The 21,949-nt window shown below is 54.0% G+C and overlaps 1 protein-coding gene across 1 annotated transcript; it reads left to right on the forward strand.

Annotated features, from left to right (window-relative positions):
* Positions 1-8,667: 8,667 nt before the first annotated feature.
* Positions 8,668-20,539, forward strand: SLC34A1 (solute carrier family 34 member 1). Its single transcript, XM_052643967.1, has 12 exons — positions 8,668-8,776; positions 8,925-9,074; positions 9,159-9,287; positions 9,359-9,502; positions 10,397-10,508; positions 10,630-10,825; positions 10,908-11,003; positions 17,275-17,344; positions 17,585-17,752; positions 18,978-19,094; positions 19,195-19,319; positions 20,036-20,539. The coding sequence occupies exons 1-12, from the start codon at positions 8,668-8,670 to the stop codon at positions 20,537-20,539; spliced, it is 1,920 nt and encodes a 639-aa protein (XP_052499927.1).
* The last annotated feature ends 1,410 nt before the right edge of the window (positions 20,540-21,949 follow it).

Below are 21,949 nucleotides of genomic sequence, written 5' to 3' on the forward strand. Positions count from 1 at the left end.
GACTAGTCCAAGGATCACACAGGGAATTGTCGCTGAAGCACTCTGTCTGATTCAGGGACAGACACGTGTCTCAGAAGAAGACACGTTGTTATGGCTACTTTGGGGGGCATTTTGAGAATTTCTGTTAAAAACACGCAGCATGTGACTCTAGCAACACCCCTAGAGAATCCCTCACTTATGGACACAAAGGAGCCCATCCCTGCAGGATGGTCTATTGCCTGAAAACTGGGAAAAGTGGATGGGGTGGGGTTGGGGTTACACAACACGTGCACTCCAATACCGCACAGCAGATATAGACTTGGGTACAGCCTGTCCTGCTACAGAAAGTTCTCCAAGACATGTTATTGTTTGGTTGAAAAAAAAGAAAAAGCAGAGCAATGAACATGGCACAATACCTTCATATAAACCACAAACACACTAGGCACTTACAAGTGTACAGAAAAGAGAGGAATGTTCTGGAAGGATGCATATCAAACTCACAAAGAGATGGGAGGAAGACCAGGATGGAATAGTAGTCAAAGCAGATTTTCACCTTTAATTTGTTTTTAAAGAACACAATTAAAAATAATTATACTATCACGAAGCACTCCTCAAGACCACTTCTTTGTCACTGCTGGCCTGCCATCTCTTTCTCAAAAAGTGGTACCAAACTCTTCCTTTAGAATCTTCAGCCCAGGGGTCTTCTGCCCCCTCAGCCCATTTTAACCAGCTGGGTGTGTCCCTCTGCCACAGTCCCCTCATGCTCCCCTCCCCATCACACCCCTAGAGGCAGCCCTGAGCCCTCATCTTCATCTCAGCCTGGCCAAGCCTCATCTACAGAGATGGGGGCAAGGAGCACCCGCTGGTCAATCCCTGGGACCGTGTTTCAAAACCACTGCACAGACTCCTGGGTGGGTAACGCAGCAGAGCTGTTTGTCCTCATGCTACCAGTGGGGCAGCCCTGGGGGCAGTCAGCCTGTTCACCCAGTGCCCAGGGTAAAGGAAGGGAGAGAGTTCACGTTGGACCACTCTGCAGCCTCCACCACCCCCATCCGACAACCTTCACAGGCTGAGAGAGCAGATGTGACTTCAGGGATACGCAGGGTCCCTGGCCCATGGGCTCCAAGCCTCTAAGAGAGAATCTGTCTCTTGTCCCCTACTTGCCTGAACAGCCTTGGAGTATGGGATGGAAACAGGGACCTTAGTTCTGAGCCAGGGTGGGGGCAGGGTAGAGGCGCTGGCTGCTCACCTGGAGCTGGGCTGCAAGTGCTGACCTGGCCGCTGGCTAGTGCTCCAGGGATAGCCGCCCCACCCCCAAGGGCAGTGCAGGGTACACCCAGCAGGAGGCCTGGCCTGGTGGTCAGGTGACTGGGACTTCTGGGGGATTAAAGGCTGGAGTTCAGCTTCCACAAGGAAACGAAGACCCGGATAGGGAAGAACACACATGGTTGGTTACACTGAATCAAATGCAGCCAGATATGGACACAGGCCCCTACCCCTGCACAACTGCAGGGGGTGCCATTCATGTCCACCATGGTCCTGAGGGTCCAAGAAGAAGGGGCGCGGACATGTGTATGTGTCCAGAGACTCCTGCAAGGACTAAGTGAGGAGTGCTCTGTGACCGTCTCAGCTCGTGTCTCCAGAGAACTGGCTTGTGTGTAGAGAGGGACAGAAAGCCAAGGAGAAGCCCCACTGAGCGTCCGACCTCCAGGCTGGCCCGAAGTGCCAGCTGCCAGGAGGAAGCAGCCAACCAAGGTGGATGGGTCGAGGTAACTCCACCAGCCGAGGAGGAGGCCACCATCTTCCTGCCTCATTACTGAGACGCTGAGGAACACAGAACCTAGACCCCAAACCTAATGCTTGGAAGGTGGAACTTGAACTTGGGATCTGGAGCACAAAGCCTGGATCTGGGAACTGAAGCTCTGAGCCAGAACACAGAGCCAAGAGCGGAAAGCTGAACCTGGCATTTGGATCTGAAATTGGAGATGAGGACTCGGAACCTGGAGTCCAGCGCCAAGAACCAGAGACTGGAGCTTGACATCTGATGCTTAAAACTGGAGCCGGAGACCAGAACTCAGATCCCAGAGCCCACTTGGAGGCCAGAACCAGAGTGGGGACCCCAGAAACTGGAGATAAGCTCCACGTCCAGACCGTGGAGGCCAGGACCCGAAATCTGAAGCCAACCTCCGAGTTTCAGGTCTGGAAGCCAGAAGCCAGAGGCTGGGACCACCAGCTGTGAGTTCACAGCCTCCCATTCAGGCCTGTTCCTGAGGCCAGGAGGAAGGGCATTGGGCTGGGGACACATAATGAACAGAGCTGCAGGGGAAGAAGTAATTTCTGAGAAAAGCCCAAAGCGGCCTCAGCTCTTTTGGCCACAGACTTTGGCCTTGTCAGTCAATGAATGACTGGTGACTGGGCCACCAGGATTAATCATTATACGAGGCACAAATCCCCCAAACAAGGACATGGCATCCTCAGGCCAGCCACCCCTGCCCTGGACACAAAGGGTCTAATGCAGTCTTGGCCCAACTCTGGAAAGTGGAGCTCAGATGGAAAAATATCTCTGGGCTCTGCCTGCTCTGTGCCAGGCAGCTCAGATCAAAATCCAGCTCTGTATGAGAGGCCAGTCAAGAAGGCCCAGGAGGGAGGGAACACTCTGTTCCCAGAAGGAGGTGACAGGTGACACCCTGCTGGTAAGAGTGGCTGCCTTGACCACAGATACAGAAATGAGGCATCCACGTGTGCAATGCACACTCATGCTGGGTCAGTGTGCAGTCTGGCTGGCCACGCACTGGGTCGGAATGTTGACACCCTTATTTCCAGTGTACAGCTCTGTGCTGCCTCCGTGGGGCTTATATGTTGGTTGAATGAATAAATGTGGAGGAGAAGAGGCACAAGTTCCCCAAACTGCTGATGGGAAACCCTGTTGTGGTCATCGAGATCCCCTCAGAAAGCCCGGTTCAGGGCTTCCCCGGTGGCTCAGTGGTAAAGAATCCTCCTGCCAATGCAGGAGACACGGTTCGATCCCTGATCTGGGAAGATCCCACATGCCTTGGCGCAACTAAGCCAGTGTGCCGCGACTACTGAGCCTGTGCTCTTGAGTCTGGGAGCCGCAACTACTGAGCCTGTGTGCCCCAAAGCCCGTGCTCCACAGCAAGAGAAGCCGCTACAGTGAGAAGCCAGTCCACAGCAATGAGCAAGTAACCCCGCTTGCCGCAACGAGAGAAAAGCCTGAGCAATGAAGACCCGGGGTGGTGCGGTGCTCAGCCCCTCAGTCGTGTCCGACTCTTTGCGACCCCATGGACTGGAATGTTCGTTGTTCCTCCTTTGATTGTTGTCAAACTTTAGGTCCCGCAGAAAACTCACGTGAAGCAAACGGTGTGTATTTAACGAGAAAATGAATCTCAACAGAGAACTACAGAAACAGAGCTGGTTGTGCCGGATCCCAAGGCTCGCACCCTTTCTGATCCACACACTGGCTCTTGGTACCACTCTCCACTCCATTCAGCAATTCGGCGACTCCTAGATAGACCTTTGTCATCCGTGTGATGAAATTCCGAGTCTGTCACCTGTCCCATTCACGATAGCTGCACTGTCTCTGCTCCTACCTCCTGCTCCGTCCCCTGCCCAGCACTGCCCTGGGTCAGCTCTCCCAGGTCACTCAGTCTGCTCTGTTCTCACATTTCCTGACAGCTCAGCAGTATTTGATCATGCTGACCAGGGTGTCTCTTTCACAACGGGGGTGATCCTGGCTTCTGAGGCACCTGCTTTTCTGCTCTTCCTCCTGGTCCCTACTGTACCTGTGTTCTCCCTCAAATGTGGGTGCTCAGCTGGGTCTCTCCTCACTGTGCCCACTCTCCCTGAGGGCACCTTCACCTGAGGCCGTGCAGGCAGTAAGTCAAGTCACACCGGGCCCCGAGCCGTGACCAGATGCTGATCTAAAGGCTAGCAGGGACAGGATTTAAAAGCAACAGGGGTGACGTGGTGAGACTGGCCTTTTGAAAAGTGGCTGGCAGTTTTTCTGCAGATTGGATTGCGGGGGGAGCCATCAGACAGAAAGGCTATTGCACTAAGCCAGCTGAGAAATGGTGGCCAGGACAGGGAGGTGGCAGAAGGATTAGAGAGCTCCCAGAAAAGGAAAATTGGGAAAATAGGGGGATGGATCTAAGACCAGGAGGTGGAGGTGAACACGTGTCAAAGATGCCTGCTCCAGGTCTGGGTCTGTGTCTGGCCCATGTGCTGCTCACTGAGGTCAGAACACGCTGGGGCCCCATGTGGGGGTAGGAGCACGCCGTGTGCTTCAGACCCGCAGCTCCAACTGCTTGCACCAGAAACATCTCAGACACAGTACAGTTCAGAACAGACAGATCTTGGCATCTTCCCTCCAAAACTGCTCCTCCTGGGTGCCTCTCCTCAGTGTGAGACACCGCCAACCACCCAGGCTCCAGGTCCAGAGGTCTAGGGAAGGCCATGGCTGGAGTAGAGGTGAGCAGACAGGGTGGGACTCACCATTCAGGGGACACACAGAGTCTGTCACAGACAGGGAGAAGGCAGGCTGTGAGCAGAAGCTGAGATGAGCAGAGGGGCTGAGATGCTTGGGGGCTGGGGTGTGGCCACCTTCTCCACTGCTCTCAAGAGTTCCAAAGGCAGTTCTGATCACCTCTACGCTTTTGCTAGGGCTGTGGGAGCCCCATGCGTGCATGCTCAGCCACTTCAGTCATGTCTGGCTCTTTGTGAGCACATGGACTGTAGCCCACCAGGCTCCTCTGTCCATGGGATTCTCCAGGAAATAATCCTGGAGTGGGTTGCCATGCCATTCTCCAGATCTTCCCGACCCAGGGATCGAACCCATGTCTCCTGCATCTCCTGCACTGGCAGGCAGATTCTTCAGTGCTGAGCCACTGGGGAAGACCCATGGAGCCCCACTCCCCCCAAAATATTTTTGGAATTGGTGAATGTCCACAGCATTTTGTAACTGTATCTCCTATAAGGCATTTCATTAATAACTGCCTCCCCCTGCTAAACCCTGAGCTGAGGGCAGGGGAGGTAGGCTTCAAAACTGTCAAAGGTCCAAACCTTCTTAAAAAGGAGATGTGCCTCCAGTTCATAAGGAACACCTCAGATACCACTGCTCCTTGCCTGGAGCCTGACTGGAGCAGGCAGGAGAGAGGACCACGCCTGTGGGTGGGGGTCCCTGGAACCCATGTGGGTGGGGATGTTTGTACCCAGACAACCTCCAAACCCATCAGGGCCTCTGAGCTTCAGCATGAATCCAACAGAAGAATTCAGTAACAACTGTGTTTCCCTGGATAAGCAACACCCCTTCCATCCGTGCATGAACCCCAATCTTACCCAAATCACTTCCTCCAAGTAAGAGCGGTTCTAGAACACCCATAGGTTCAACATGTAAATTAGAGTTCATGACTGAATGTGATGCAATCGCTGAAAACAATATGTGTGCTGGGTGTAAAGACAGAGGAAAAGGCTCAGGACTTCCCTGGTGGCTCAGAAGGTTAAGCTGTCTACAATGCAGGAGACCTGGGTTCGATCCCTGGGTCGGGAAGATCCCCTGGAAAAGGAAACGGCAATCCACTCCAGGACTATTGCCTGGAAAATCCCAGGGACAGAGGAGCCTGGTAGGCTACAGTCCATGAGGTCGCGAAGAGTCGGACACGACTGAGCGCCTTCACTTCACTTCACTTCAGAACGTTAGATGAAAGAAAGCAAGAGGCAGTCTTCTAGAGACAATCAATCCAAAATCAGCACAGGGGCAAGACTAAAGGCAGCGTCTTAGACACCACAGTGAGGTTTCTGGGCAGCAGGACTGCTTTTATTTTCCTTTTGCTCTGAATGGAGACCCTTCTAGTAAGCACCCGGTGGCTGATTCCCTGCCTTAGTTCCTCAGAATCTTCCAGAACAAGCCATATGGCTTACCCTCCAAACCAGGGCACTTTGCAAAATGAAAGGGGACTGTGGGCCAACAGTCATAACCCAGATGTGGCTGGGCAAACTGGGACTCAAGATCACTCTACTCAAAACCAATCCCAGCCACGCCTCCATCCCCCTCACCCTCGTGGGTTTTCTGGCCTGAACTACCATGGCTGCAGTGTGGTGGTGCTGGGAGGTTGGCCTGTTTCCTTGCTCTTGGTCACTTCAACAGTCTATTGTGAACTCTAGGCAGTGGATGATCCCACAGCGCTCTGCAAATTAAGCACTAATATTAAAGAGGGAAGTGGACAAAAATGTCCCTCCTCCTTGAAGGAAAGCGCTGGGTCTGTGTCACCCTAAGATGTGTAAGATGTTGAGCAATCAGAGGGCTGTTGAGCCAAGAGCTGTTGACCTGGAACAGGGCTTAGAATCTGGAGAAGTTGGGGCCACTTCTTTGGCAGGGACACTTCAACCATCCTAGAAACAGTGAAAGAGGCATGAAAGCGTGAAGAGAGCAAACACGCTGAGCTCCTTTGTTCAAGGCACTAAGATGGGTCATTTAGCTCATTGAGTCCTACAGCTCCCAGACAAATCCATACTCATTGCCATTTTCTAAATACCTTAGAAGGGAATGACATGTCTCTATGTGATTACGGGCTCTCAACTCAGGCTTCAAGGTCCTATAAAAGGGAAAGAAACTTTCAAAGACTCCCTGCAATTCAGGGACCCCTCATCAGACCTCAGGTCATCATCAGCTTCTTGATCCAGAAACCCAGCTGTGATACACCTCCTCTCCCTCCCACCCCCCAAACACCAGCTGTTCTGCCCAAGCAGAACAACTGCTTGGGCAGACAATAAAGAATCCGCCTGCAATGCGGGAGACCTGAGCTAGATCCCTGGGTAGTGAAGATTCCCTGGAGGATGGAATGGCTACCCACTTAAATATTCTTGCCTGGAGAATTCCATGGACTGTATATTCCATGGGGTCGCAAAGAATACAACTAAGTCCTAACTATTTCAAATTTCAATAAAAAGCATCCCAGGAGCACACATTCTCCTCTCTGTTCCTTTTCTTCCCACTTAGATTCAGACCTCATCCTTTATCACCTGGGCCATCTCATCACCCTCTTACCTGGTCTCTCTGCTTCCAGACTCACTCCCCTTGACTCATGCCATCCCTCCCACACCCAGAACCTCTCTAAAATGCAGGCCAGGCCCTGCCCCATTCAGGTAGGGGCTTCACGTTCTCTGGGGTCATATCTCAGATCTGGGGTCGTGGACCTTCCGCGGTTGAGCACTACACAGCCCCTCTGAGACTGTCTTCTGTTGTCTCCTCCATCACACACTCTCGCCCTTCAAACATCCCTAAGGATACCCAGAGGCAAAGCAAGTATAAAGTGAGTTTAGGTTACCTCCTAGGGAGTACAGTCAGGCCAAGAATGAGGGAAAGAGGCCAGAGCCATGGCATCTCTGGGGACTCTGGGAATGAGGTGCCTGAGTGGCATCAGGGTCTCTGCCTAGGGACACGGGACCATCTGTGCCCTCCTTGCTGGTTCTGAGTCACAGCTCAGGCTGGGTATCTGTGTGGGAGAGGAAAGAGCCTATCCACAGACTCCCCCTGCAGAGCTGACGATTAGCAATTAACCAGGAGGAATCTCCGGGATGAAGTTAATTGGGGAAGAGGGGAGGGAAGCTAGGATTCTAGGGACTTTGCCCTTGACCCAAAGGTATAAAGCCAGCTTCTCCTGAGGCTCCTAGGGCTTTCCTGAGCTGCTGGGCAGGAGCTGAAACACAGAACACCAAGGTGAGTCCAGAGTCCCCACATCCCAATCCCATCCCTATCTTAGCAGAAAATGGGCCCATTGCCCCTGTCCTTACTGTGCTCCCATTTCCTGTCCCCTGTAACATCTCAGTCCCAGCCCAGCCTGGCTCACTGCCTCAGAGTCTGCAGAATGGACTCATGCTCTTCCAAGGCTGGAATTCAGCTCTGCATGGTCCCCAACCCCAACAGTCAGGACCCTTGGAATAAGGTTGAGGGTGGAGGGTGGGGGTGCTGAAGTAGATGGCGGTACTCCCACCCCAACAGCCGCCAAGAACTCCTGGGGCAGTTCAAGGGGTCCTAAAGCAAATTGGAGACTTCCCAGACTTGGGGTCAGGGTGGGGACCCTCCTTAACTCAACCAGTCCTGGTTTGAGCCTCATACATGGCAGAAAGTCCCATCAGTGTTTGCTTATTGCTGGGGCGGGGCGGGGAAGGGTAGGGATGGATAGGGAAAGAAATTCACTTGTGAGGGTGTACCTCTGGGACACCTCTGGTGGCACCTTCCTCTGTCATTAGAATGCTTGTTCCTGTTGCCACATTCCATCGATCTGAGGGATTATTTCATTGACATCTGTTTCTCTGCTAGACTTTGAGCTTCCTGGGGGCAGAAGCTGTATCTGTATTTAGCTAGCTGTACTCCACCATCGAGCTCAGTGCCTGAGAAAGAGTAGATGCTCAATAAATACTTGCTGAATGAATGAATGAATCTCCAAATCTGTGCTGAGCACCTGTGTGCCTCTTTGGGTGTGTGTGGTGGTGGAGAGTGTGCGTTGCTGGGGGTGTGTTCGGGATCACACACCATGGGCGTTTGTGCAAGTGAGTATATGGGTGTGGATGTAGGGGGATGAGTGTGTGAGTGTGTGTCAGTTTCCGGGACACAGCAGTTGTCACTCAGTGTTGCTATGCCTCTGACGCGCAGGCCCACGGTGTGCACTTGAGATGATATCTTACGGAGAGAATCTGGGGGGCCGGGCTGTCTCCCCACTCCCAGTCCATGGGGGGCACATGATGCATGGAGCGGCCTTTGCCTACGTGCCCAGCCCACAGGGTGAGTGCTACTCCCACCCCTGGACCTTGTTTTTCCCTGTTGCATATGGTCTCACCCCGGAGGAAGGCCTCTAGCCCTCCGCCCAACCCCTCCAACCCTCCCTGGGACATGAGGCCTCAGGGAAATCCTGATCAGCCTCGTTCCCCAGTCTTGCACAGGATTCCAGGGACCTCGGCCTATGGCTTCCCGAGCGTGGGCCCCATGGCCCTCCCAGAGCATGGCTGCCCCTACGGGGAGGTTGTGGAGCACCATGACCCACTGCCTGCCAAGCTGGCCCTGGAGGATGAGCGGAAGCCAGGTGGGCCTGGGTTGGGGTGGCGGGGGTGTTGGCAGTCATTGGCAGAACTCTCTAGCCCCTGCACTCGTGACCGCCCGTCTCCAGAACCTGGATTGATCCAGAAGCTGCGCCGGGCTGGTGTGACACTCCTCAAGGTGCCACTGATGCTTTCCTTCCTCTACCTCTTCGTCTGCTCCCTGGACGTGCTCAGCTCAGCCTTCCAGCTGGCTGGAGGTAGGGCAGAGGGGAGGGGGCCAGGGAAGGGGCCCGAAGCGTCTCGGACAATGCTGGCTTATGTTCCGCAGGGAAGGTGGCTGGCGACATCTTCAAGGACAACGCCATCCTGTCCAACCCAGTGGCGGGCCTGGTGGTGGGGATCCTGGTGACTGTGCTGGTACAGAGCTCAAGCACCTCCACGTCCATTGTGGTCAGCATGGTCTCCTCCGGCCGTGAGTTGGCCCGCCAGGGTCGTGGGTGGTGGTTGATGCTGGACCTGGGGCTCTGGGTGGGAAGAGCAGGAGATGGGGCAGAGGACAATGGGCAGTTCTGGCATCTCCCACTCTACTCTCCAAAGCGTGGCCTCGAGTTTCAGCCAGGAGGGGTGCCCAGGAGCCGGGAAGGGTGGCAAGTGGGGAGCACAGGCCCAGGAAGGCTCACCTCCATGTCGCCACACAGTCACTCGTTCCATCAGTTGGGGGAGCAGAACCAGAGGAATCAGAGAAACAGAACCTGCAGGAGATACAGAGACATCTACAATTTATCGCAAGGAACTGACTGTCTGATTGCGAGGCAGGCTGGGCAGGCCAGAACTCAAGGCAGAAGCCAGTACCGCAGGGCACAGGTGGAATTTCCTCCCCAGGGAAGCCTCAGTTTTGCTGTTGGGGCCCTTCATCTCACTGGATGAGGCCCACCCAGAATACTGAGATTCATCTCGTTTCCTAAGGTCAACTGATTGTTGACGGAAATCACAGCAACATCTAGATCAGAGCTGCATTGAGTAACTGGGTACTAGCCAAGCTGACAGATGAAACTGACGTCACACTCGTGTACATATGTGCACACACAAGCACAGAGGCACAATTGCACATAGGACCCGTGCCCTAATGGACACGCATCCACACATAGTCACATATCCACAGAGGCAGTACGCATATGTGAACGTCAGTTCACACACATGCACACAGCACATGCGCCTCGTACCTGTGATGCCAAGGCTGAGCAGAGTCAGCAGCATGGCAGGAATGCCTGCTGAGGCAGGAACGTGGGCAGCGGGTCTGACAGGAGGAACTGTCAGGGCAGGAGTTGGGTGGCCGCCCCTCCCAGCTCCTGCCTCCTTCTACCAGTGCTGGAGGTGAGCTCTGCCATCCCCATCATCATGGGCTCCAACATCGGCACCTCCGTCACCAACACCATCGTGGCCTTGATGCAGGCGGGGGACAGAACTGACTTCCGGCGGTGAGCGGGGAGTGGTGAGGGGCCTGTCCTTGTTGGGGGAGGGTGGTCCCTCATGCCAGGAGCCCCTAGTCTGAGCGTCTCCTGGCTCCAGCCTGCCCTGCAACGTGCCCTCCCTGCCCAGGGCCTTTGCAGGGGCCACCGTACACGACTGCTTTAACTGGCTGTCAGTTCTGGTGCTGCTGCCCCTGGAGGCTGCCACGGGGTACCTGCACCACATCACTCGACTTGTGGTGGCCTCCTTCAACATCCGTGGCGGCCGCGATGCCCCTGACCTGCTCAAGATCATCACGGAGCCCTTCACTAAGCTCATCATCCAGGTAGAGGCACGGCGGGTGTGGGGTGGGGGCCCGGGGCATTGTAGGACCTCACCCTCACACCCACCGCCCACACTGCCCACAGCTGGACAAGTCTGTGATTACCAGCCTTGCCTCGGGGGACGAGTCCCTGAGAAATCACAGCCTCATCCGGGTTTGGTGTTACCCAGACCCCACAGAGGTGAGTACCGGGTCCAGCCTTGGTGAGAAGACTCCCTCTTCAGACAGCTGACTGCTAGCATCATGGTCTGTTTAAAAGCTCCGTAGAGACCTTGGCCAGAAAAGGCAACGGCACCCCACTCCAGTACTATTGCCTGGAAAATCCCATGGACGGAGGAGCCTGGTAGGCTGCAGTCCATGGGGTCACAAAGAGTCCAACACAACTGAGCAACTTCACTTTCACTTTTCACTTTCATGCATTGGAGAAGGAAATGGCAACCCGCTCCAGTGTTCTTGCCTGGAGAATCCCAGGGACAGGGGAGCCTGGTGGGCTGCCATCTATGGGGTCGCACAGAGTCGGACATGACTGAAGCAACTTAGCAGCAGTAGAGACCTTGGCAATCCTTTAGCTTGGGAGGACAAGTAGGGGGCACTTTTGCTGTGATACTGCACCTGTGGCGGATATTACTACACCTTCCCAGCCTCACACCGGCTTCAGGCAGCCCTTGCTAATCAGAGTTAGCATGTCATTGAATTAGCCCAAAGATCAGTTCTCAAAGTGTGGGCCAACGGCACACCTACCACCTGGGAACTCGCTAGAGAGGCAAAGTATCTGGCCCTTTCCTGCTACTGCTGCTAAGTCCCTTCAGTCGTGTCCAACTCTGACCCCATAGACGGCAGCTCACGAGGCTCCCCCATCCCTGGAATTCTCCAGGCAAGAACACTGGAATGGGCTGCCATTTCCTTCTCCAGCCCTTTCCTAGACCCACTAAATTAGAAAAAAGAAATCTGGTGGAGTCCAGCAGTCTACATTTCAATAAGCCCACTAGTTGAAGAACCACTGATCTGGCTCAACCCTGTGGTTTCACAGGTAAAGAAATAGGCTCCAAGAGGCTAAGAAGCCCTTTAGAGCTTGTTCTACCACTTCAGGGCACTGAGCATAGGTCTTGCAGTCTAGGGCTTCTCTTCCCATCGGGATCTAGGGAGTTGTTTAGTGACAGCTCTGCTGTGTTTGAGGGCCCAGGTAATGTGCAGAGGAGGTCAGGGAGAGAGTGCTAGAAGGATGCCTGGGAAAACCAGGACCAACTGGAAACTGGCCCAGGAGCAGGACAAGCAGGCCATGGAGACCTCACTGGAGACACACAGCCACTCGTACTGATACTGGGCTCCTTCTGCTGGAGACTGTCGCAGGCCTGTGTCCCCTTGTTCTGTGTGTTCTTCCTGCTGTTTCCTGGCTTGTCACGCCTGGGATGAGGCTCCGTTTGGATCAGTTGGACACTCATTGACTAGCCATCACACCAGGCTAACAAGGAAGCAGGCAATTACCGCACTTTCTCATTCAGCCATCAAAAAAGGAAAATGATTCATCAAAACCATAATCCATAGTATCTACTTCCCCTTGATTATGACATACAAGAAGTAACACCATCGAGGAAGAAAGACGAGGAAACAGCTCAGCTCCTTCACTCCCTACTTGATGTTCCCGGACTTTATCCCAGCATGAACAGAGAACATTCTTTCAACTGGCCCTGCAAGCTTCCTTTGCATCTGAGTGGCACACAGCTCCAGCTCAGTGCTGAGTGTTCAAGGCAGTTCGATATCAAAAAGCCCATGCGGACAGCTTTTGCAGTGGCTTTATGACCCCACTAACACATCTCTCCTTCTCACAAGCACTCTGGGCACTCTCCAAGCTCTCTGACTCACTAAAATCCCCTCTGCTTCACTGCAAACCCTGAAAGACCAGAGTCACACACTTTGATCAAAAAGCGAGCTGTGGAAAGGAGATCCTCGCTCACTGAAATCCCCGCCGCCTGCCTGCAGCGGATGCAGACGGGGCCCTCACGCGATGGAACTCCCAGTGATGCTGGTGAGGCGGGCGCGGTCCACCTGGAACCTGAGGTCCAGCGACTTAAGCGAGCTGCCCAGTTCCCTGTCTTCACACATTCCTCCATGGCTCCCGCTACCACTCGCCCGTGCACTGGTTTCTCATCCCAGCCTTCCTGGGAAAACCTTTCCTCGGCAGCAGGGTCCAGATAGAATTTCCTTGGCCTGGAGAGTGGCGGGGGGTGGGAGGTAAGCTCCTGGTTCCCGCCCTCTCTCTGGGACAGTGCCCTCAAGAAAGTGGTTCACAATCATGAGCCATGGCAGCTCCTTCTACACATTTTTCCTTTGGCCACTGAGTCTCCCTTGTGGCCCCTTCTGACCTGTTCTCACTGCCTCCAGCTTTCACCAAGCCAGGCCCAACCTCGCCTGAGCCAGCCTCCAGGGCACCTATGTGATTGGCAGTCTGGGATTTTCCAGATGGTGAAAGAAAAAGCCAGAGTTGGTATTCCAACAACTCTTGATGCTCAGGGGGTCCTTACACTGTCCTGGGAATTACCTTCCTGTTTGGTCACCCTGTGGATTGTCAACCCTACATGCATGGATGAAAGAAGTTTCTTCCAAAGACTTGCAACCTGGGAGGCAGGGATTATCACAACCCCATTTTAAAAAAAGTATTTTTTTGGGCTGCGGTGGGTCTTCGTTGCTGCACGTGGGCTCTCTCGAGTTGCGGTGAGTGGGGGCTACTCTCTAATTGTGGCCTGTGGGCTGCTCACTGTGGTGGCTTCTCTTGTTGCAGGGCATGGCCTCTAGGTGCACCGGGCTTCAGTAGTTGTAACTCGAGAGCTCAGTAGTTGTAGCTCGAGAGCTCAGTAGTTGTGATGCAGAAGCTTAGTTGCTTTGCAGCACGTGGGATCTTAGTTCCAGGACCAGGGGCCCAACCTGTGTCCCCTACCTTGGCAGGTAGATTCTTAACCACTGGACCAGGAAAGTCCCTCACAACCCCATTTTAAACAGGCTCAGACAGGTTTGTCCAAGGCTACACAACTGAGGGGGGACCAAAGTCCTGGCGTAAACTACACCCCACACCCCTGAATCTCCATTTCGACTTCTCTTTCAGATGTATATCCTACCATATGTGTCCATTGCCCACTCTGCCTATTGGGCATGAATGCCAGCAGGTGACCACAGCCACTTGGAGACCCTCCAGGGGTGATAGGTAGGGCTGTAGAAATGAATTCTCCTCTTCGCCACCAGATGGTGCCACTAGCACAGCACTCACGCTCTGCTTCCAGGAAAACAAAAGACCCTGCTGCTGCTGCTCCTGCTGCTAAGTCACTTCAGTCGTGTCCGACTCTGTGCGACCCCATAGACGGCAGCCCACCAGGCTCCCCCGTCCCTGGGATTCTCCAGGCAAGAACACTGGAGTGGGTTGCCATTTCCTTCTCCAAAGAAAGACCCTAGAACACCCCTTCTCCTGGAGGAGAGGCTACAGTACAGGCCAAACACTGTGGCTATTTCCCTGCTCGGCCCCCGCCAGGGTGGTGGGGGAGAATTCTTGGAGCTCACATCCCTCTGTGAGCCTAATCTGGTGGCTCAGATGGCGAAAAGTCTGCCTGCAATGCGGGAGACCTGGGTTCAATCCCTGGCTTGGGAAGATCCTCTGGAGAAGGAAACAGCAACCCACTCCAGTATTCTTGCCTGGAGAATCCCATGGACAGAGGAGCCTGGCGGGCTACCGTCCATGAGCTCACAAAGAGTCGGACATGACTGAGCAGCTAACACTTTCACATTTTCAGTTGCCAGAGGTCTCCTTAGTTTGGGTTGTCTCTTCAGGCACATGAATTCCACACTTTATTTTTCCAGATTTCTCACAACTAGCCCCTGGGGAGAAGTGGGCTGCATTACGGACTGCACGCTGCAGGCAAGGAAACCGAGGCTCAGAGAGGTTTCGTGTTTGGTCCAGTGTCACACAGCAGGGAGTGCTCAGCTGGCGTTTGAGCGCAGTTCTTTTCTTATCCTGCTTTAGAGAAAACAGGCTCAGTGAGGTGGCATGACCTGCGCAAGATAGTTAGGATAAAAAGCAGGACTGAACTCAGATCTGCCTGGTAGCAAACACCTGGCTCCCTCCCAGTTACCATCGCTTTCCCAGCCAGCTTTTGCAGTCAAGCCCATCAGAGACCATTTTCTCTGATTTCTCAGCCTCTGGTTATGGCCGAGGCTTGGAGGTGACGCAGGGCTCTGGTATGGGTGCACAAATGAGTGTGCTGTCCCACTCAAGGGAGTACATGCCACTAAAGTCAGCCCTGATTTAAAGTCATGTGCCATAAACAGTTCTTATCTCTAACAAGCGAGTGTTAGTCATTCAGTCTTGTCTGACTCTTTGCAAACCGCATGGACTCTAGCCCACCAGGCTCTTCTGTTCATGGAATTCTCCAGACAAGAATACTGGAGTGGGTTGCCAATTCCTTCTCTAGGGGATCTTTCTAACCCAGGTATCAAACCCTGATGTCCCACATTGCAGGCAGATTCTTTATCATCTGAGCCACCAGGGAAGACCATCTCTAACATACACCTTTTAAAATGACACAATTTAGAATAAAACACAAAGGAGCTGTAAATCCAAGTGCCATATCCCACTTGAGCCCCTCCCCCCTGCACCCAGGGAGGACAGAGAGGGGTGAGCTGCTGACCCCCTAGGGAGAATGGGACCAGGGTCTATATCAGCTCCCACAGGTGGCAGAATGTGGTGACAGACGCTGTGGTTCTTGCATTTTGCTGGGGGCCCAAGGAGTTACCACCCCTTTCCAGGACCAAGTCGTACTTCGTGACATGGCTTTTCTGCAGCCAAGCCTGGCCCACTTTCTCCTTTCACTGACAGGACGCTGGGGGAAAGGTAAGGAGCCTCAGGTTGCATTTTTTAAAAAGAACTCCTTAGGGAATTCCCTGGCAGTCCAAGGGTTAGAACTCCACACTTTCACTGCTGAGGGCTTGGGTTCGCTCTCTGGTCAGGGAACTAAGATCCTACAAGCTGTGCCAGGAGAAAAAAAATTCCTAACTCAAAAAGACTACAAAGGAGTGGTTCCCAGGTCAGACTGGCCTTCACAGAATTAAGTACATCTTGAAGCAGTTGCCAACATTTACAGATTGGGAGATTTTATCTAAATGTTCGGAGTTGTGGTTTCTCTTCTAAAAGCAGGCCCTTTGGCTGAGCTGGGCTGCATCTCTGGATGGTGACAGTGGCCTGGAGCTCAGCAGCTGCTGCCCCGTTAGGCCCAACATGCTTCCCAACACCTCCACACACAGCCTAAGCCCCTCATCTAGGCTACCTGCCTGGCCCTGGGCCCTCTGAGTCAAGGGACCTTCCCAGGAACCCTCTCCGCTTCACTGACATTAGGTGGGGTAGGAAAGAAATATAGGGCCTGGGCCCTCTGCTCCATCCTCTCTGGATAAGGAATCGAGGAAAACTCCAAAACTTGGGCTAGATGCCTGAGGGGATAGGATGGGGCAAGGGTAGCAGGGAAGAGGCGGGCACTGAGGCAGGGATTGACAATAAAAGATGGGAAAGGGAGAGTTTTCAGAAGAAGTGGGCCATGGCCAGCAGCATCCGGGGCCAAGGAGAGGTGGGAGAAGCATGGACAAGACGCCATCTGATCAGGAGGCCCCTGCAGGCCCCGGTGAGAGCCAGATCAGTGAGTTGATGGAGTATCCTGAGGGCCGACTTCAGCCAGGTTCTCCTGTGGCAGGTGTTTTCACCCCCATTTCATCACTAGAGGAAACAGAGGGCAAGCAAAGCACTCAGGGGCATGCAGTCACAAGGACCACCTGTATCTTCTCCATCCCCCATCTCTCCCTAACCCCCATTTTAGCCCCAGTCCCAGAATGCATGTTCCTAAATTTGTTATGTCAATCTCAGCCATGAAATTAAGATGCTTGCTCCTTGGAAGAAAAGCTATGACCAACCTAGTCAGCATATTAAAAAGCAGAGACATTAGTTTGCTGACAAAGTTTCACCTAGTCAAAGTTATTGTTTGTCCAGTAGTCATGTATGGATGTGAGAGTTGGGCCATAAAGAAAGCTGAGCGCCGAAGAATTGATGCTTTTGAACTGAGATGTTGGAGAAGACTCTTGAGAGTCCCTTGGACTGCAAGGAGATCAAACTAGTCAATCCTAAAGGAAATCAGTCCTGAATATGCATTGGAAGGACTGATGCAGAAGCTGAAGCTCCAATATTTGAAGAACTGATTCATTAGAAAATACTCTGATGCTGGGAAAGATTGAAAGCAGGAGGAGAAGAGGATGACAGAGAATGAGATGATTGGATGGCATCACCAACTTGATGGACATGAGTTTGAGCAAGCTCTGGGAGTCAGTGCTGGACAGAGAAGCCTGGTGTGCTGCAGTCCATGGGGTTGCAAAGAGTCAGACACGACTGAGCAACTGAACTGAACTGACCTCTCCTCCTAATCTAGGTTCCTACTCCTATGCCCAGGGCAGAGGCCAACACCAGCTGGATGCTCAGAAATGCCACCCTGGAGAAATGTGAGTACCCAGAGTATGGGAGATGTCCAGCCCAGCAGGGAAGAGCCTGGCAGAGGCAAGGCCATCTTCCACCTGGCCACTGCTGCTTCCAGCCCAGAAGGACAGCTGTTGGCCAGCCTAGCTCCTGGGCTGGGGTCAGGCTCTCATGTAGAGGTTGTGAGTTGAAGAGGGTGGCAAAGGTTGGGGGCTGGGAGCTGGATTGAGGGGGCAGCAGCTTGATACCACTCCCCCACCCCACAGGCAACCACATCTTTGTGGACACGGGGCTGCCTGACCTAGCTGTGGGGCTCATCCTGCTGGCTGGCTCCCTGGCACTCCTGTGCACCTGTCTCATCCTCCTTGTCAAGATGCTCAACTCTCTGCTCAAGGGCCAGGTGGCCAAGGTCATTCAGAAGGTTATCAACACTGGTGAGCCCCGAGCAGTGGGTGGGCAGGCCTCAGGACGGGCCTTCTGGATCTTGTTAATCCTTCCTCTGACTTACTGTGTGATCTGGGTAAAGCCCTACCATCTTTGAGCCTCAGTTTCCACATGTGAACAAAGAAGAGGTTGGACTGGGTGATATATGAGGTTCCTGAGATGCTGACAAGCTGGGAATCTGTGGCTGCTTCTGTTCTAGCAGGTGGCTCCAAAGGGATTCCCAGAGGCCATTGTTTGATTCAATTAACAAATGGTCATTAAGTCCCCTCTGTGTGCCAAGCACAGAGTGGTGTGAGGGATACAGAGGTGAGCCTCACAGAGATGGCTCTTGCCCTCAGGGGGATCACACCACACATGGAAAGACAGCAAAAAAAATATAAAAGATCAAGGGGGGATAAATTTAGATAAAAGAGAACAGTTACTGCCAAACAGAAAGCAAAAACAGCAAATAGAGTATGGAAGAGTTGCTTTTGATAGGTGGTCAGTGGCTTCTGTGCAGAGGTGACATTTGAGCAGGGACCTACATGTGAAGCAGTCAGACATGGCCAAAGAGCTTTTTGAGTGGAGGGAACAGTACATGCAAATGCTCTGAGGCAGGACTTGGCTGGGCAGGCTTGTGGCACAGAAAGGTGGCCAGCCTTGTGGTGAGAGCTTGGTGAGTGAGGTGGACAAAGGCAGGGAGAGGTCAGCGAGGTAACAGGGCCCTGCAGGCTGCACTTAGAGCCCAGACTTTATCCAGGGCTATGGGGGCACTTGAGGGGTTGGGCAGTGACACCATCTGACTTTCATTTAAGCCTCATGTTGAGCTTTAGGGACCCCACCCGGCATGGGCAGAGGCCATACGACAAATGCTGGAATAAGGGGCATTTGTGGATCTTTGAGAGTTCAGAGGAAGGAGAAGCAAAGTCTGCCTTGGGACTGGGGTCAGGGAGGGCTCTCCAGCGGCAGTGATATCCATGCTGAGTCCTGAGCATGAATATTTAGGAGTGAGGAAGCTATCCCAGGCAGAGGGAACAAGGGAGCAAAAGTATGATGGAAGCAGGCTAAGAAGGATCTTTAATCCAAGATCAAGGAGGACCAGGAGAAGCTGCCACAGTTGAGTAGGAGACTGACAAGGTGCCACTTGGAAGCTGGCATCAGAGACCTCCTCCCCAAGAAACGTCCCCGCCCCTCTCAATCCCCTCCCACTGATTCTATTCGACGGTTTCCTTGCAGACTTTCCCACCCCCTTCACCTGGGCCACAGGCTACTTTGCCATGGTGGTAGGGGCCAGCATGACCTTTGTTGTCCAGAGCAGCTCTGTGTTCACCTCAGCCATCACCCCACTCATCGGTGAGTCCTCACACCGAGGCACGGTTGGGTGGGGAGGGGCCGGCAGGGAAAGGACTGAAGGAGGGAGCTGGGGAGCCCATGTCCTCTCCTCTGCCCCCAGGCCTCGGTGTGATCAGCATTGAGCGTGCCTACCCGCTCACACTGGGCTCCAACATCGGTACCACCACCACGGCCATACTGGCTGCCCTGGCCAGCCCCCGGGAGAAGCTGTCCAGTGCTTTCCAGGTAAGCTTGGGAGAGGAGCCCTGCCAGAGGGAGGACAGGGCTAAGACTGGCACCTGAAGCAAGACCCAATGTAGACAGTGTGTACCAAACAGTTTTTGACTGCCTGGTAGGGGGCACCTGCTATGCCAGACTCTATGGAAATCATATGGGCAAAGTATACCTGGTGCCACCGTCAAGACCTTAGAGTCTAGTAAGGGAGACATCACTGAGAACACAGTCAGACATGACTGAGTGAGTGTGCGCACGCACACATGCCAATCAGTGAACAAGAGTCGGTGGGATTCACACTCTAGGGAAGGGGTGCTGTTAAGAGGGGGCCTGGCTCCATCTGGGGGATCAAGGACTGGGAGGCAGACAGCAAAGGGGTTGCTGCTCTAGGAGCAAAGGAGTAACTGATAAGCCAGGATGTTGCCCACTCAGGAGGCCAGGGCTTCTGAACCAGAAATCAGTATGGATCTTTCAGCTCCTGGATATGGATGGGATCTGCTGGGGAATTCCTGAGAAAAGGCTTAGTGGGAAGAAATGTGGAGAGTTGAGGGCAGTTTAGGGCAGTTATGTACCCACTGGTCCAGAAGTGTACCAGTGTTTCACTGGGGGCATGCTAGCCCTGAGTGCTGACTTTCCTGCTGCCCAGAGCTGGTGCTCCCGTCATCTAATCCTGACTCAGGAGCTAGGGCCATGCCTGCCTCCGCCCCTCTGCCTTCTCTCCCCTGCAGATTGCCCTCTGCCACTTCTTCTTCAACATCTCTGGCATCCTGCTGTGGTACCCCGTGCCCTGCACACGCCTGCCTATCCGCATGGCCAAGGCGTTGGGCAAACGCACGGCCAAGTATCGCTGGTTCGCCGTCCTCTACCTCCTCCTGTGCTTCCTGCTGCTGCCCTCGATGGTGTTTGGGCTCTCCATGGCAGGCTGGAGGGCTATGGTAGGTGTGGGCGCACCCTTCGGGGCCCTGCTGGCCTCTGTGGTACTTGTCAGTGTGCTGCAGCGTCGCAGCCCCGGGTGCCTGCCCAAGTGGCTGCAGACGTGGGACTTCCTGCCCCTATGGGTGCACTCCCTGAAGCCCCTGGACCTCCTCATCACCCGCGCCACCCTGTGCTGCGCCAGGCCTGAGCCCCGCTCACCCCCACTGCCCGCCAGGGTCTTCCTGGAGGAACTGCCCCCCGCCACACCCTCCCCCCGCCTTGCCATGCCCCATCACCACGATGCCACCCGTCTCTAGGCTCCAGCCCAGATGGCTGCCTGGAGCCAGAAGGAGCCTGTGTCTGAGATGCCCAGGGTGGAAGGGCAGAGGGGTGCATCTGGGCATGTGCGGTGCTTGTACAGGTCCTGGGAGGTCTCGGCTTGTGCGGCTGAGAGTGAGTGTATGTGCGCATGTGGGGGGTGCCGCATGCCAACTGCAAGGTATCTGGGTATGATTGTGAGTCCTTTGCAGATGTATTTGGAAGCCTGCACTTGTGTCCCTGTGTACACACAACTCTGACTAGGCTGGGTGGGAGTGAGGGTGAGTCTGTGTATGTGACCTACAGCTATTTGCTAGGGCACAGATGTGGGTGCCTGATTCATTGCTTGAATTCTCACCCCCTCCCTGCCACCTTCCTTCCTCCATGGTACCATTCTCCTCATCCTCACCCAGGGTTTCTGCATCTCCGCTACAAGGCCCTTCCTAACACTGCCTGATTAAAAAGAAAAGAAAGAAATGAAACTCTCATTGTGCACTTGGAAATCTGCTTGTTCTCCATCTGGAGAGGAGGAACAGATCATGGTTTGGGGCTCAGCAGTACTGTCTCCCCTCCGAAAGAGACCCTGCTGTGCCCTGGGAAAGCCAGCCAACAAGCTCTCCCCAACAATCCTCCTGACCCTGCCTAATGCATCCAATCCACAATTCAAACTCCCTGGAGGCCCCTTGAGGGCTACCTTAAGGCAAGTGAAAGGAGGGCTCTGTGCACCTCTATCTCCCAACCCCAGCAGGCTGACCTCTGCTCTCTACCTGTCTCCCTCCCCTACTCTGAGATAAAATTAGTTCTCTAGAAACCAAGTGACAGGTGGGGGCCCATCAGGGCTACTGAAGGAAGGAGAGGGAGGGTGGAGACGGGCAAGAGAAGCCATGCCCTGGGTCCCAGTGTGCAGTGGGCAGAGACCAGCCACTTTCCCTCCCACCTTTATACTCTGCCTTTGGGCAGTAAACCAGGCTTCATTTAAGCCCACCAAAGTTTTTCAATTCCTCCTCCCCCATAGGGCCCCCTGAACAGAGGTCTGCAGAAGGAGAGGCAAAGGGTGGGCAATGCCAAAGCTCCTCCCTCTAGTCCAGGGACATCTCTGGGGCCTTTGGACCCCAAAGTGGCAGGAAGACTGTAGGGCCCCGCATCTAGTTGTGATGGTCTACAACACTTGCCTCCCCACCCCCACATCCACCCCCTTTGAAGTATTGTCGGGGGATGCAAGGGCCTGGAAGCCAGAGAGCTGTTTTCCAAGCTACCAACCCCATCATGTTACCCACCCACAGCCCTTGCTAGTGCTTCCTCTTGCTGGTGGAGGTGAGAAGTACATTGGCCCCAGCTTAGGGAGTGGTGCGGGAGGGTGGGGACGGGACTTGCTTTAGAGTTTGTCTCACACAGACTTGTGGAAGTTT

Source organism: Budorcas taxicolor, chromosome 7 (genome assembly GCF_023091745.1).
Source record: "Budorcas taxicolor isolate Tak-1 chromosome 7, Takin1.1, whole genome shotgun sequence".
NCBI lineage: Eukaryota > Metazoa > Chordata > Mammalia > Artiodactyla > Bovidae > Budorcas > Budorcas taxicolor.

Coding starts and splice junctions, on each gene's coding strand:
- SLC34A1 (XM_052643967.1), top strand. CDS start 8,668: ATGATATCTTACGGAGAGAATCTGGGGGGCCGGGCTGTCTCCCCACTC. Junction 17,753..18,977: donor TCAGAAGGTTATCAACACTG/GTGAGCCCCGAG, acceptor GTTTCCTTGCAG/ACTTTCCCACCCCCTTCACC. Junction 19,095..19,194: donor AGCCATCACCCCACTCATCG/GTGAGTCCTCAC, acceptor CTCTGCCCCCAG/GCCTCGGTGTGATCAGCATT.